Consider the following 17063-nt stretch of genomic DNA (forward strand, 5'->3'; position numbering starts at 1 on the left):
AACCATTCTTTGACATCAATACTTCTAATACCTTGGCCCCTTTCCTGGCTCCCCTCCACATCCCCACTATTAGCCCTCACATGCCACCATTTGCTTTTCTGTATGATTTTGATTCTGCATACATCATCATAAACATTCTCTTGCAAACACTCCCTTAGTCTTCTCTCCCTCTGTTGTACTTCCCTGGCAAAACCCCAATCCCAGATGAACTCAACAGTCTGCCTTCTCTCCGCCTGCACCTGAACAAATATCTTCAATTATTTTAAACCTATGGTCTCAAAAACCAGATGAGCTCTTAATACTTCCCAGAAGCCCTACTGATTAGTTTTCTTTAGAAAAACACATTTTCCACTCTCAAAGATGTCTATTTCATACCTTCTCTCTCCTCGAATATCCTAGTCCCTTCTCCTTCCCCCCAGGTAATATCGCCCTTTCTTTACTAAGAAAACAGAAGTTATCAGACAGGAACGCTTCCTACCTTCAAACCTTCCTGCAGCTCTACCCTTCTTGTAACTCCTGTTACAAATGAACATCTTCCTCTCTAAGACGTTTTAAATCATCTAAGGCCCTCCATGTGCCCTTTGGACCTGCCCATCTGACTTTTCTTCTCAAGGGTTACCTTTCTTCATTTCTGTCAAATCATTCCTAGCGGCTTAAATACAAGCTTGAGTACAGCATTGACCAACAGAACTTTTTGTGATGACAGAAAGGTTCTGTATGTGTGCTGTCTAATACAATTCCCACTAGCCACATGTGACTACTGAGCTCTTGAAATGTTATTGTGACTGAGGAACTGAATTTTTAATTGTTCTTAATGTAATTAATTTAAATTGACACATGTGGCTAGGGGCTACCATATTAGACAGCATGGCCCGTATCTCCCATCCTAAATGAACTTTGCCTTGACCCTTATTCTCAGTATTGTTTTCAGTTACTCATCTCCTATCCACTCCTTTTCCAATCGGGATTCAAATTAGATATAGTGTATGATTTGCTTTGGGCAGAAATGTAGAGTTTCAGTTTCTAAGTCTCCCTGCTGCCAAATCCAATTTATCTGTACTCATTTGTTTTTCTGTGTGTTTTTTTTAAAAAGGCACTGCCATACCCATCTAGGTTTTCTCTTATGTTATTTTCTAGCAGTTTGTAGTGTAAGTGCCCGAGAGTTTTGTTTTGTTTTCTTTAATTGTAATGTAAGTGTCTGACCTTAAGCTTTTTTTTTTTTTAATAAATTTATTTATTTATTTATTTGGCTGTGTTGGGTCTTCGTTTCTGTGCGAGGGCTTTCTCTAGTTGCGGCGAGCGGGGGCCACTCTTCATCGCCGTGCGCGGGCCTCTCACCGTCGCGGCCTCTCCCGTTGCAGAGCACAAGCCCCAGACGCGCAGGCTCAGTAGTTGTGGCTCACGGGCCCAGTTGCTCCGCGGTATGTGGGATCTTCCCAGACCAGGGCTCAAACCCGTGTCCGCTGCATTGGCAGGCAGATTCTCAACCACTGCGCCACCAGGGAAGCCCTACTCATTTGTTTTTAACAGTGTTCACTACTACACCACCACAATCCCACCCCAAACACTCTTTGCTGGAACACCACATTCTCCTGGTTTTCCTCTTACCTTTCTGGCTCTGCCTTCTCAGGTTCCTCCTCATCTCTCCAACTTTTAAAGGTCTGTTCACTAAGACTCATTCCTTGGACTCCTTTTGTTCTCAAGATTTTTCCCTAATGCAAGGGGCAGGGAAATGGAGTTATAGTTAAAAGGGCTTCCCATTGCAATTAGAATATAATCCAAACTCCTTTCCTTAACCAAAGGGCCTGACTGATCTGCCGTCGGCCAAACTCTCCCACCTTTCATTCCCTCCTTCGTTTCACACAGCTCTGATCTCACTGGCCTTTCAATTGCTCTAACAGTTGAAAGTTTTAGGTTTTTTGCACTCGCCTTTTCTCCCTTTGTGGGACACTCTATCCCAGTCTTTGCCTAGTTTTGCTCTTTCCTATCCTTATGCCTTGTCTTCTATGTCACCTCTTCAGAGGTCTGACTACCTTACCCAAATTACATTCATCTCTTGTTATTCCTCCGTTTGGTTCCTTCAAAGCCGATATTGCTATTTGCATTTATTTATTCGTGTGCTGACTTGTTCAGGTCGGCTGCCTGGCCCCTGGAATTTAAACTTGCGAGCACAGACAATGGGCTTTGCTCTCCCGTGGGTCACATCCCAGACGCCAGCCCAGGCCCGACACCAGGAGGCTCAGTATAAAGGACCCGCGGACCGAAAGAATCAATGAGCCGGCTGAGGGGCGGGGAGGACGCGAGCGCGGCCCCGCGTGGGGGACGTAGGGGCGCGGCCAACGAGCGAGCAGCGGAAGCCCGCCCCTTCCGGCCGCGGCGCGGACGCCTCGGCAGCCACGGCGGCTGGACCGCGGCTGGCACCGGCTCGGCCCGCCCCCTCTTCCGTGCCCTCCTCCCGCTCTAACGCCTGCTCGGCCGCTGTCAGCTGCATCAGCGTCCTACCGAGCCACGGTGCATGCTTCGCCGCTGCGGCCACCGACTGCTGCACGTCCTAGGCCTTAGCTTCCCGCTGCTGACCAGCCGGCCGCTTTTCCTCTGCCCGCACCGCCTCATGAGGCCGCAGGTCGTGTTCGTCCTGGGCGGTCCCGGCGCCGGCAAGGGGACCCAGTGCGCCCGCATCGTCGAGGTGAGGCCCGGGCAGCCGGCGGCTCCCTGTGCTTGACCGGACGCCGGGCCGGCCCGTCCCGCAGCGCGCGGCTGTCCGCGCCTCCCCCACGCGCCCCACCCCACCCTACCCCAACCGTCCCGGAGCCACGGACTACGAGTCCCGGCGACCGGCGCACCACCGGCTTGGCGGTGGTTCGAGGGTCCGCCGGCGCGTGGTATGTCGGGACTGGTAGTCCACGTCCGCCCGCCTCGGGGGGACCCAGAAAAGAGGGGGACCGCTTGGGATCGCTTTGTTCCTGCGCCCCTCTTTCATTTCATTTTGGGGACCAAGTTCGTCTCGAGAGTGGGCTGGGAGAGGGATCCCGGGAGGGTCCGCTTCCGGGGACCCCAGCGCGCAGAGGTCAGTGTGTCGCTGGTTGTGGGGCGGCCGGAGGCGGCAGCAGCGTCGATTTGGGTTAGAGGCTGGGTGCGCCCACCGCTGCCTGAAGGGGAGACCGGTTTTTCCACCACGCCCATTCCTGCAGGCCCTCTAAACTCTGAACCGTCTACTAACTGGTCTTTATCCTAGAAAGGAGCCCCGGGCGACAGGGCGTTACTTTAGGTGTTCTGAACCCGTCCAAGTCAGTACCATCCCTGAGGCTCAGCCCGGGTTGGTGTGGTTGGAAAAAGACGTGGAGTCTGAGATCAAACTTCAACCTCTGGCCCGGCTGCCAACTTACACTTAGTCCATGGCCAAGTCACTTCCTCTCTCCGAGTCTCGGTTGCCCCCACTAGAACAGCAGAGGCTGTGCACACAGATTTAAACTCAGTATGAAATGCCTCCCAAGTCTAAAATGGTGTTACTTTTTTTTTTCCCGCAAAGCGTGGTAAGGTTAATGGTTCAATTCCGTTAACAATTTTCGACCAGATACGTGGTTAGCTGCAGTGTGGGTGAAAGGCTTATTGGAGAATCGGGGGGAATGTTTGGGAGAGAAGGAAAACAGAAGATATCTAGAAACAGAAGAGGAGACCAGTAGTGCTGTAAAACACCAAAGAATCCTTGTGAAACTCGGTGACCAGCAAAAGTTTTGACCCAGAACTTCTAAAATAGTTTCCTCCTCTTTTCCAGGATATGGCTTTTATTAGCTTTGGGATTTTACTCCTCTCCCAGGTTCATACAACCCACTCCTGTCCTATATTTTATTCTCTAAAGAGCATCCAGAAAAAGTCGGATGGTAGCATCTTCATTATGTGTTTTACAGCTGTATTTATAATTGTTGATCATTTGTAAGACTATAAGTGGAGCTAATTCAACCAAAAAATACATAAATATTTTTCTCCTTATTTTTGTTCGTTCTTTTCACTTTTAAAAAGACATGACAACTGGATAGTTTCAGGTTTTTGTTGTATATATGAAATAACTCTTACATGTAAATAGCATAGTAGGGGAAGGAGAAAAGACTTTATTTTTGTTTGTTTTTTGTTTTTATTTTTATTGAAGTATAGTTGATTTACAATGTTGTGTCAGTTTCAGGTGTACAGCAAAGTGAATCAGTTATACATATACATATATCCACTCTTTTTTAGATTCTTTTCCCATATAGGCCATCACAGAGTATTGAGTTAAGTTCCCTGTACTATACAGCAGGTCCCTATTAGTTATCTGTTCTATACACAGTAGTGTGTAAATGTCAATCCCAATATCCTAATTTATCCCTCCCCCTCCCTTCCCCCCGGTAACCATAAGCTTGTTTTCTACATCTGTGACTCTATTTCTGTTTTGCAGATAAGTCCATTTGAACCATTTTATAGATTCCACATGTAAGAGATATATGATACTTGTCTTTCTCTGTCTGACTGACTTTACTCATTATGACAATCTCTAGGTCCATCCATGTTGCTACAAATGGCATTATTTCGTTCTTTGTTATGGCTGAGTAATATTCCATTGTATATATAAACCATATCTTCTTTATCCATTCCTCTGTCAAGGACATTTAGGTTGCTCCCATGTCCTGGCTATTGTAAATAGCACTGCAATGAACATTGGGGTGCATGTATCTTTTTGAATCATGGTTATCTCTAGATACATGCCCAGGAGTGGGATTGCTAGATCACATGGTAGCTCAGTTTTTACTTTTTTAAGGAACCTCCATACTGTTCTCCATAGTTACTGTACCAATTTACATTCCCACCAGCAGTGTGGGAGGGTTCCCTTTTCTCCATACCCTCTCCAGCCTTTATTGTTTGTGGATTTTTTGATGATGGCCATTATGATGTGTGTGAGGTGATACCTCACTGTAGTTTTATTTTGCATTTTTCTAATAATTAGCAATGATGTAATGATGCTTTTTAGCCATCTGTATGTCTTCTTTGGAGAAATGTCATTTAGATCATCCGCCCATTTTTTGATTGGGTTGTTTGTTTTTTTAATATTGAGCTGCAGGAGCTGTTTGTATATTTTGGAGATGAATCTGTTGTCGGTCGCTAATATTTTCTCCCATTCTGAGGGGGAAAAGACTTTACTAGAGTCAAACAGATATGGGTTCAAACCCTAACTGTTCCATTTACTATCTCTTTAGTCCCAGAGAAGTTGTTGTTTTACCTTGGGTTCCCTGTAAGAAGGAAGAAATAATACCTGTCTGGTATGGTATTTATGAATATGAAATGAGGTAAAGTATCTGGCATGTATAGATGCAAATAATTTTTTCCTCTGTTTTAGAGTTCCTGTTCTTAATTTATGAGATTGATTGTTTTTACTTTGAAGTGCACTGTAGTTTTACTTTTTAAAAATTGGTTTATGACTGATGTATTGGAATGTATTTAAATATTTTGTTTTTGAATCATAGTGTGACTTTAAGTGTTCACACCCAAACTGATAATACCCATATTACTCCACTGGGTTAAAAATAATCTCCACATTCTGTAACTAGTATTTATTCTTTATTCTGTTTGATAATGGTGGAGAGTATTTTAAAGTTTTTTTTTAAATTAATTTATTAATTTATTTATTTTTGGCTGTGTTGGGTCTTCGTTTCTGTGAGGGCTTTCTCTAGTTGTGGCAAGCGGGGGCCACTCTTCATCGCGGTGCGCGGGCCTCTCACTATCGTGGCCTCTCTTGTTGTGGAGCACGGGCTCCAGACGCGCAAGCTCAGTAGTTGTGGCTCACGGGCCTAGTTGCTCCGCGGCATGTGGGATCCTCCCAGACCAGGGCTCAAACCCACGTCCCCTGCACTAGCAGGCAGACTGTCAACCACTGCGCCACCAGGAAAGCCCAATGGATAATATTTTAAACCTGTTAATTAAGAATTATAAGATTTCCATGATGAGATATGTTCTATAATGTATTATCTTACTCTTTAAGATTTCAACACTTATATGAGCTTAAATTCAACTGTTTTCTTACAATTCCAAATAGCTTATAATTCAGCAGTTGCTGTCTTCTAGTGGATTAAACAATGGAATGTCTATGGTCAGTTAAGTCAGAGGATTTTTTGTTTCTTTTGTGAGTCTCTTGCATTTTGGCTCAGTGTTTTATTATACAGGCAAATGTAAGCTGAATCCCAAACGATTGTAATTTTGGGGGCTAATTTTTTTCTGTAGGGGAAAAGTTATATAAATCAAGGTTAAATTCCCCAACTATCATGCCATTAATAATTTAGCTAACAGGGTACCTGAAATGTGGCTGAATCAGAATTGTTTCTTTGGGAAGATTACATTAATTTCCAACTCAGGCCACCAGAAGTACATCTTTGGACCCTTGCTACAGAACCTGAGAATATCTGGCCCTCTAATATCCTGGGACATTGCAGTTATGGTTGAGGGTGTCACCAGAGGGAAGCTGTTGCTTGTTTTTTTTTGTTTTTCTAGCTGTGAATTCTGCCTGTGCTACTTGCTCTCCCAGACCTTGAGGAAGAAAAGGCAAATCTGATGCAGCATCTTCTGAAAGTGTTGTGAACTGGAAAGGAAAGGTTTGAGGGAGGCTTTGAGATTGAATTTTGCCCATTTAGTTGAACTGATCTTTTTCAGTTTTGTTTTATTTTCTAACTAATTTTTAAGTCTGTCTTCTCATACTCAAATTTGTTTTTGAAAATTAGCCATTTTCTAAATCAGTGCAGTCAGGAGTCAAGTGCTCAGAGTGGAGTTATTATTGTGGAATAACGTGTGACTAAAAAATCATGATGGAAGATACCGTGTCATTTTTGAATTTTTTTAAATTAAGCTTTATTTATATTGTTTTAGCCCAAGAAAAATTATGGTGCCATAACCTAAACTTGTCTGAAAATAACAACCACACTTTTGCATGTGTTAGCTGGGATATGTAAACCTACTCTCTTTTAAAGATGGTGAACATTCTGCTTAAATGAACAATTATGCTAAAGTTTATATCCATGCCAAATTGCTTTCTGTAGCACCCCAGAAGCATATTTATCATCTTGTGTTTTAACTTCCTCCAGGACCTGTATGGGTAACTTATACATTGTATCCTACCTGCTATGCTTAGAAAGTTTTGGGTGATACTGACTTTAAGTATGTAGAAATCAGAAATTTGATTTTATTTATCTTTTAGTCTCTAGTGTTGAACATTGTACCTGACATATAGGTGCTTAATAAGTATTCTTTGAATGAATATATAGCACACCAGTTTGTCCTGAAGATGTAAAAAAATTTAAAATTCGGTCTCCAGGGGGCACCCAAGGAGCAGTTAGTACTCCCAATTTCAGGACCAGAAGTATTTGAATGAAACCTCTGTCTTACTCTGATTTCTCATGTTAACACTTCAGTTTACTCTCAGTGAATAAATGGTATAGTTGTAAAAATATGATGAGCATTCTAAAATTTTTAAGCTCCTGATTACAAATCCCTAAAGCAGACTACCACTCATTAAAGAAACGAGATAGGAAGATCCACTGGACATTAAGCTTGCTTCAGAACAGGCCTTTCTCCTTTTGGTGGGATGGGCTGGAGTGAGAGATAGGTTTTTTGAGGTTTTTTGTTTTTTTTAAAGGAAAGTTTAAATTATCTGTAAAAGAGAGTCCACAGAATCCTCGACTCTCCTGAAGCACCACCCTTTCATTAAGGTAATGGTAACATGGGATTTTTGTTGTTGTTGTTAAGAATTTGGAGGAGGGGAGAATATGTTCAGATTATTTACTATTCTTACTTTTGAAAACTTCATTTTTTTCTTTGCATTTTAAGTTACAATAGTAATACATATTTGTTGGTGACCTCTAACCCTGAGGTCACCAGTATTAACTGTCTGGTATTAACTCTTTCTCAATATTTTTACACATAAAAGTGCATATAGTTACCTTTTTTACCTCCAAATGGGATTATTCTGTTTTGTTTTTTTTTTACTGAATGTATCATGGCTATCCTCTCAGGCCTCTACACATAGACTTAACTCATTTTTTTTTTAATGTTTTTTCTTTTTAAATTAATTAATTAATTAATTTATGGCTGTGTTGGGTCTTCGTTTCTGTGCGAGGGCTTTCTCTAGTTGTGGCAAGCGGGGGCCACTCTTCCTCGCGGTGCGCGGGCCTCTCACTATCGCGGTCTCTCTTGTTTCGGAGCACAGGCTCCAGACGCACAGGCTCAGCAACTGTGGCTCACGGGCCCAGCTGCTCCGCGGCATGTGGGATCTTCCCAGACCAGGGCTCGAGCCCATGTCCCCTGCATTGGCAGGCAGATTCCCAACCACTGTGCCACCAGGGAAGCCCTAGACTTAACTCATTTTTATTAGTAGCTGCAGAATAGTCCATAATATGGATGTTACCATAGCATAGTTGTACCATTCCCCCCATTGATGGACATTCAGGGTAGTTTTCAGGAAATTATTCTGCTATTGCAAACAGTGCTTCAATAAATTTCCTTGTAAATATAATATTGCATATGGATGCTTTTATTTTTGCAAGCAAAATTCCTAAAAGTGGGATTGCTAAGTCAGAAGATAAGTGCATTTTTAATTTTAGTTGATAATTGTTTGATTACTTTTCAAAAACATTATACTTACATTTCTATCAGCAGTTGTATGCTTTTTTTTTTTTTTACTAGCACTGGATGATTATCAATCATTTTAATTTTTTCAAATTTGTTAATCTCCTCTTCAAAGTTTTTCTGAGTAAATTACTCATTTTTTCCAAGAAGTCCATTAAGGTGAAAAGTATAATTAGACTTAAAAAAAAAATTTCCCTTTACTTGTCGTTTATTCAGAAAACATTCTTTGAGAGCTAGGCACTGTGATAGCTGCTAAGGTGAATAAGACACAGACCCTACTGTCAAAAGTTTACAGTGAGCTGTGAGATATGGAAGTTAAACAGTGACTATGACAGGACAGAGTGGTAAGTCCTATGACAGAAATATACACACAGACCATTTAGATAAGGGACATTTAAGTTACAGCTCAGTGGGTCAGGGAAGGCTTCCTGGGGGGCAGTGATATGTATGAGCTGAATTTAGAAGGACAGTAGGAAAGAAGCAGCCAGGAGATGTGGGGGAGTGGAGAACGCTTAAGCAGAGTTACCCTTGCATAGGGTAGTTGGAGGTTTCAATTCTGAGAAAAGGCTAAGGAGAGTAAACGGACACAAGTGAGATTGACCCAGAAAACACTTCCTAAATGCAAACTATTTGCTCTGTCTGTGTTGGGGGATACTGGCTTCTAGAGGTTCTCAATTTAGAGTAGAGATAGACACATACTTAATAGAATTTCATGAGAAAAGATATGAAAGATTATTGCAAATATTAAAGTTTAACATTAAATTGTTTTAAAATTGTTTATCAGAAGTTCCCTGGTGGCCTAGTGGTTAGGATTCTGGGCTTTCACTGCCATGGCCTGGGTTCAATCCCTGGTCAGGGAACTGAGATCCCTCAAGCCGTGCAACGTGGCCAAAAAAACCAAAAAAACAAAAACTGTTTATATTTTAGATTTGCCTCCCTAACTAGATTGTAATGTCTTCAAGTATGGGGACCCTGTCTTTTGCTCCTGTTCATTCTACTGCATGGTGTTTGAGGTGCCTACTTATCCTTCAGATCTTAGCTTAATACAGAGATTCCCAAACATTCTCAGTTCATGGTCCCCTTAGTGTCTCAGTAATTTTTTTCACAAGCACCTTAGTCCAAAATAAGTATCTAACACTTGTATTTATTAAGTAATTAGATCCAAACAATACTTAATAAGTATTTTCTAACAACTTAGTAGCTGTTTGAAGAAACAGTACATATACATTAAAAGAAGAAGTAGCAACTTAATTTCATTCTTATGTAACCACAGTCACTTACTAATGGGATGTAAATGCCTGTTGGCACTGCCCAGTTTCTCATACCTTGGGATCAGATTAGACGCTTCCATACTCATTTTATTTTCCATATTAATTTTCACATGGTAATTATTTTTATCACAGCAACTGCCCACCAAAAAGTCAGCATCACAAAGATGTGTCTTTGAAAAGAATGTGCATGATCTAAAGTTGAAATTGTGAACTACCCTGAGCTGATAGTTCACATGATATCTAATAGGTGTCCAGTGTTGCTCTGTTTCCCTTAAAAATGTAAACCCAGGGCACTCTTGTGAATTCGCTGCAGTGCTCCAGGGTACTTTGACATTCAGTTTGGGAACCATGAGCTAAAAATGATTTCCTCAGTGAAACTGGCCCTCACACTTTTAGACTATGTCAGATTTCTCTATTATGTGATTTAATAGCACTTCAAAACATCTGTCAGTTTGTTATTCTTTTGTCCTTTCAGTTTTTAATTCTGTTGTCCTTTATAACATTTATCTGTTTGTAGCTCACGTTTAATTTAATGATTATTGGATTGTCTTCCTCATTACACCATAAGCTCCATAAGGATGAGAACCTTAGATTTCTAAATTTAGTCTTATATCTTCAGTGTCTAGTACAATGTCTGGCATAAATTGATGCTCAATGAACATTTGTTAAGTAGATTTTGAAGCCAGTCATACCTGGATTTCTGCCATTTAGTGAGTTATTTAAATTTTTGGCTCTTTGGTTTTCTCCCCTGAAAATTTGGGATATTAATCTACTTTACAGGGTGATTATGAGGATTAGCCAAGAGAATCCACATAATAAAATGTCTGACACAGTGCCTACTTTGTGTCTGGCACTTCATATATGTTAGCATCTCTCTCCTTGCCTATTCTGTGCTTATCTATAAATAGTCAATGAAAGAAATATCTTGAGCAGTGTCAGTAGCTACACTTTGGTGGTCATTCTTAGTCAGTAGACTGAAGAAAAATTGATTTGCAAGGATATGAACAAATGTCAAAGTGTCATACCAGTGTATTGTCTACTAGGCAGTATGTAGAGTTCAGACTCTGGAGTTAGACTGTCTGGGTTTGAATCTTATCTTAACACCTACTATGTGTGAGATCTTAGCAAAGGCTTAGTCTCTCTATGCCTCAATTTCCTCATCTGTAAAATGGGAACAATAATATATAGTATCTACCTCAGAGGGGTGTTGTGAGGACTAAATGAGCTAATGTATGTAAAGTACTTAGAGCAGTGCCTGGCATGTGATAATTCCTATATAAATGTTAACTATTATTTTTATTATTATCATCATCATCTTACTTTTTCTGTGTTTTCCCTCCTGCCACCCCTAGCTCAACCTTCTTTTGACTTGCTTAAGATTTTTTTCCTTCCTGATTTATTCCTTTGTACTTTGGAAGCTATACAATCTGTTTTTAGTGGTTACCCTAGAAATTTTAAGCACACATATTATTTAACTTAAGTCTAATATTAATATTTTTACTCTCCCCCACACAATACAAATACCTTAGGACACAACTCTATTTTCTATCCTGTTCTTTTTTTTTAGGATTTTAATTCTATATTGAGTTTTCTTTTTAATCCCCGCAAATGACCTGTTAATGTTTTATAACAAATGTTTGTTTAGAATAACTTACATACATACCATTTTCTTTACTAACCATTTATTTTTGCACCTCAGATCTTCCTTCTGAGATCATTTTCTTTCTTGAAGTATATCCTTTAGACGGTTCTTTAATCAGTATGGGCTTGTGGTTAGGAAATTTTGCTGTATTCTTTACATGGTAGGTTCTTTTTTCCTAGTTCAAGCACCTAGGGTATCATCCTTCAGAGGTCCTGACTTTATGTGGAGCTCGTTGATCTGACCTCCAGTCGTATTTAGGTCTCAGTCTTTGTCTCCTTTCCCCTCTCTGTGGCTGATTAAATCCTGGGGTCTAGCCCCCTGTGATTTGGGGATGGGGAAAGTCCCCAGGGCAGCCATAGCTCCAGCACTCTCTCCTCTGGATTTGTGCTTTCTTGACTTATCTGAATTTGAGTTGCTCCTTTAATTTTTGGCCAGCTCAGTCATACATTAAAAAAAAATAATAAAATTATATATTAATAAATATACAAATATTAGAGATTATATATATATCCAACTACATGGGTGTGCTGTGCTGGGAAGGGTTTCTCTCTCTTTTTTTTAATAAGTTTTATTCATTTATTTATTTATGGCTGTGTTGGGTCTTCGGCGCGCAGGCTTTCTCCAGTTGCGGCAAGCGGGAGCTGCTCTTCATTGTGGTGTGCAGGCTTCTCATTTCGGTGGTTTCTCTTGTTGCGGAGCACGGGCTCTAAGCGCACGGGCTTCAGTAGTTGTGGTTCGCGGGCTCTAGAGTGCAGGCTCAGTAGTTGTGGCGCACGGGCTTAGTTGCTCCGCAGCATGTGGGATCTTCCCGGACCAGGGCTCGAACCCACATCCCCTGCATTGGCAGGCGGATTCTTAACCACTGTACCACCAGGGAAGTCCTGGGAGGGGTTTCTCTGAATGAATGTATATATTTCACCCCCATCAAAATTAGACGCCTCTACCTAAGTCTGCCCTAGCTCAGAACACCTCTTCAATGTCAGTTCTTCCCCTTATCCTTACTCCCATTGAAATCTACTTGATTTACATCCTTTGGATTAAAGTTTTAGGGACGGTAATCGATTAAACACCACATCCGAGTTAAGATGCTAATAGGAGAGGACTGTAGTCACGAAAGACCTCCGAAAGTCACATAGGAGTACAGTATTTTAATGGTTGTCCTTCTGAATTGAAATTGAGAGCATTTCAGAGAAACCACTCTAGTAGTGGGACTTTTAGACTAGATAAGAGAGAAAAGGTGGAGACAGGGGATAACCATCTTACTCTTTGTGTCATGTTAACTTGATCACACTGACTCTTGCTAACCTTAAAGCTAGTACTTTTAGCCCAGTTGCCATATGAGAATGTATTTATTCTAACATTTCAGTTAAATTAAGGACATTTTTCTAGACTGAACATGTGATAAGAGCATTTAGAACTTAATAGAGAACAGGTGTGACTGAACATACTGTTTGCCGACAGTTTCCTGGTGCTGGTGAACAAAGCTAACCAAACAGCACTTTGGTAAAGGAAGAAGCCCCAGTTATTACGTACCATTCTTAGAAACTTTCACTTTGAGGAACTGGGTCCCAAAAAAAACACATGTTCCATGCTTGGTTTCCATCAGTTGTCTCCAGAAGACTGGTAAGTTGGTTCCATTTATCGTTAAGGTATATTCTATACCAACAAGCAATTGAATATGCTTAGTTTGGGACTCTACAAAAGACTGCTTCTTTGCTCACTTTGTGTTTGGAATTTCCATGATGTATTAGTCATTGATGTTTGCCACTGAAAAGTTCTATGTGCTTAATTTAACCTATAAGACCTTAAAGTATAATTAGGTAGATAATAACATGAATTTCTGTTCTCTTGGTGTCTACTGGGAGTAAAGAGACAGTCCAGAAGATGTTTTATTGATATTATGTAATTGGGAATTGACTTGATGGTTAATTTAGGTTTTTAAATTGGAAATTTTTATTTGCTACTTATTTAATGATTTTGGGTGAGGCAAGTGGAAATGGAAATGGTGTCACAAGTGGAGAAAGGCAAGAATGAAGCAAACGAAGCAAGGATGGTCAGAATCTGGCTGAATGGTGGGTCAGATATGCCTGGCTCTGTGTGTGGATAAAGTTCCTGATCTTCTCTCCATGCTAGGATACAACAAAATGATAAAGTCCATGAACTTGGAGTCTCCTTTTTAATTTCCACCAGCAGATTCTGCCATGCGAAGGCCATAGTAGCTTGATGGCAAGACTCTGTATTTCCATGTCTGTCACCTAGGAGTTACCTCAGAGGCCCACTGTGGAATAATCGTCACTGAGAGTCAGGAGACCTGGGTTCAAGTGCCAGTTTCCTCTCTGCTAACTAGCGAGTCAGCTTATCTCAGTTTCCCCTTTCATAAAATGAGGGGTATGGAAATAGGTGGTCTTGCTAGCCCTAAAACAGTTCTGTATACTGAGACTTCATTGTTAGATAGTATTGTAATCCTGTGTAGTCACATTCAAGAGGCATGTTATCCAATCACTATGAATATGTGTATCTTCTTTGCCATTCTATGCTGTATGAATGGGAGCACCAAGGAATTGTATTTAATAAATTCCCACTGTATTTCATGTTTGCGTAGAACTTCAGAGTGATAACAAAGAATGTGTAAAGGCAGGAAAAGGAATAGTTTTTTGAAGTAGAACAATTGTGTATGTGTGAATTTTTTTTAATTAAAAATATTTAAGAAATGGGACATTGGAGCCAACTTTCTTACAATATAGCATAGTAGTAGAAAGAATGTAGACTTTGAAGTCAGTTGTTGGTTCACATCTCAGTCTAACACCTGTGGCTATGTTGCTTAACTTTTCTGATTCTGTTTTCTTCATTTGTAAAGTGATGATAATAATGACAACTTCACTAGGTTGTTATAAAGATGAAACAGCATAATGCTTCTACAGTGTTCAGCACAGTACATGGCACTCAGTAAATTTGTAAAGGCTAGCATAATTTTAGAAAAGATCTACAGTGAAGAGATCAAAGAGTAATTTAGATTAAGGTAGTTTTGGGGAGCATTGTATTCCCATTGTTTACTACAGCATAAGGAAATGATCACCCACACTAATAAGTTTACAGATTTTTAAAAACCCAGGATGGTATTTTAGAGTTTATCAAATATGAAAGGTCTTTCTACTTAGAGAAAATGTTTGGAGTTAACTTAGATTTAAAAATCCTAGAAAGGGCAAGTGCATTTAAGGAAAAGTTTATAGTATACATGCTCTTTATATTCAAAATAGGTTACTAGTTGCCAGATGGAGCTAATGACCTAATGATTGGATAAGTTTCATAAGTTAAGCCTGTATATGTACCTTAACTGTCCTGTTATTAAAAATATGCATACTTTTACTTTTGGTTACTTTTTAAAAAAATATTTATTTAATTTATTTGGTTGCACCGGGTCTTAGTTGCGGCTCATGGGCTCCTTAGTTGTGGCATGTGAACTCTCGGTTGCGACATGCACGTGGGATCTAGTTCCCTGACCAGGGATTGAACCTGGGCCCCCTGCATTGGGAGTGCAGAGTCTTAACCACTGCACCACCAGGGAAGTCCCACTTTTGGTTACTTTTTAATTATGCAAGTAGTACATATACATTATAGAAAAATTAGAAAATACAGGTAAGTAAAAAGAAGAGTGTAAAAATTACCAGTAATCTTACGATCCAGAGAAAACCACCGTTAATCAATATTTAGGGACATATTTTTCCAGAGATTTTTTTTTTTTTAGTAGGCTCATACTCTGGAAACCTGCTTTTTACTTATAATAATATCACAAACATATCACCATGTTAATAAATGCACTTTTACCACATAATCTATATGATATTGTACTCTGTAGATTACATACATTATTTAATTAATTGATTCCTTGTTTTGGAAATTTTGTTTCTGATTTTTTCAGAAGTTGTATTCTGTGTTTTTTAAAAAATACTTGGAGATATAATTTATATACCATACAACTCATCCATTTAAAGCGTAGAATTCGGGACTTCCCTGGTGGCACAGTGGTTGGGAATCCGCCTGCCAATGCAGGGGACACGGGTTCGAGCCCTGGTCTCGGAAGATCCTACATGCTGCGGAGCAACTAAGCCTGTGCACCACAGCTACTGAGCCTGCGCTCTAGAGCCCGCGAGCCACAACTACTGAAGCCCGTGTGCCACAACTACTGAAGCCCACGTGCCTAGAGCCCGTGCTCCGCAACAGGAGAAGCCACTGTAGTGAGAAGCCCACGCACTGCAACGAAGAATAGCCTCCACTTGCCACACTAGAGAAAGCCCGCGCGCAACAATGAAGACCCAACAGAGCCAAAAATTAATAAATAAATTTATTAAAAAGAAATAAAATTTAAAAAGCATAGAATTCAGTGTTTTTGGTATATTATGTTATTTATTTTTTTAACTTTGGTAAAATATATCGTGAAACTTACCATTTTAACCACTTTAGGTGTACAATTCAGTGGCATTAATTGCATTTACAATGTTTTGCGACCATCACCACAATTTCTAAAATTTTTTCATCAATTATTGGCAATAATTTCCCATTCTTCCCTTCCCCCAGCCCCTAGTAACCTCTAATCTACTTTTTGCCTCTGAATTTGCCTATTTTAGGTACTTCATGTAAGTGGAATCATACATTTGTCCTTTTTTTTTTTATGGCTTATTTCACTTAGCATAGTGTTTTCAAGTTTCATCCATGTTAGCATGTATCAGAACGTCATTCCTTTTTATGGCTGAATAATGTTTCGTTGTATGTATTTATTACATTTTGTTTATCCATTCATCTGTTGTTGGATAAGGGCTGCTTCCACCTTTCCGCTATTGTGAGTAATGCTGCAGTGAACACTGGCATACAAGCATCTGCTTGAGTCTTTTGGGTATAGAGCTAGGAGTGAAATTGCTGGATCATATAATAATTCTGACTTGTTGAGGAACTGCCAAACTGTTTTCCACAACAGCTGTACCATTTTACATTTCTACCCGTGATGTGTGGTTTCTTTATCCTCACCAACACTTATCATTTTACGTTTGTTTGTTTGTTTGATTATAACCACCCTACAAGGTGTGCAGTGGTATTGCATTGTTGTTTTGATTTGCGTTTCCCTAATGACTAGTGCTGTGAGCATCTTTCATGTCTCACATGTCCTTTTTTTTTTTTTTTTTTAAATAACCATCCTGAAGGGTGCACTGGCATCTCATTGTGGTTTTGATTTGCATTTCCCTGATGACTAATGAGGAACTTTTCCATACTGGCCATCTGTATATCTTCTTTGGAGAAATGTCTGATGGATTGATTGATCGATTGATGTATGTATGTATGTATGTATGTATGTATGTATGTATGTATGGCTGTGTTGGGTCTTCGTTTCTGTGCGAGGGCTTTCTCTAGTTGCGGCAAGTGGGGGCCACTCTTCATCGCGGTGCGCGGGCCTCTCACTGTCGCGGCCTCTCTTGTTGCGGAACACAGGCTCCAGACGTGCAGGCTCAGCAATT

At 40.4% G+C, this 17063-nt stretch overlaps 1 protein-coding gene and 1 long non-coding RNA gene across 3 annotated transcripts in view; one reads left to right on the plus strand and one right to left on the minus strand.

The window, feature by feature from the left end:
• Nucleotides 1-1262: 1262 nt before the first annotated feature.
• Nucleotides 1263-2243, minus strand: LOC130705842 (uncharacterized). The gene is made up of 3 exons (XR_009006226.1): nt 2039-2243; nt 1609-1712; nt 1263-1463 (listed from the first exon to the last, which is right to left on the minus strand). It is a non-coding gene; the product is annotated as an uncharacterized LOC130705842 (long non-coding RNA).
• Nucleotides 2244-2361: 118 nt separating this feature from the next.
• The window catches only part of CMPK1 (cytidine/uridine monophosphate kinase 1), a 34013-nt gene continuing 19311 nt past the window's right edge, over nt 2362-17063 (plus strand). The window contains exon 1 of one of the 2 annotated variants that reach the window (XM_057531644.1): nt 2362-2686. In XM_057531644.1, coding sequence (XP_057387627.1) covers nt 2516-2686 — 171 coding nt within the window. In that variant the 5' untranslated portion in view covers nt 2362-2515. Of the gene's footprint in view, nt 2687-2869; nt 3068-17063 lie in introns of those variants that run through there. The other variant, XM_007164762.3, reaches the window with a different exon arrangement.

The sequence above is a fragment of the Balaenoptera acutorostrata genome, chromosome 1 (assembly GCF_949987535.1).
Source record: "Balaenoptera acutorostrata chromosome 1, mBalAcu1.1, whole genome shotgun sequence".
In the NCBI taxonomy this organism is placed as follows: domain Eukaryota; kingdom Metazoa; phylum Chordata; class Mammalia; order Artiodactyla; family Balaenopteridae; genus Balaenoptera; species Balaenoptera acutorostrata.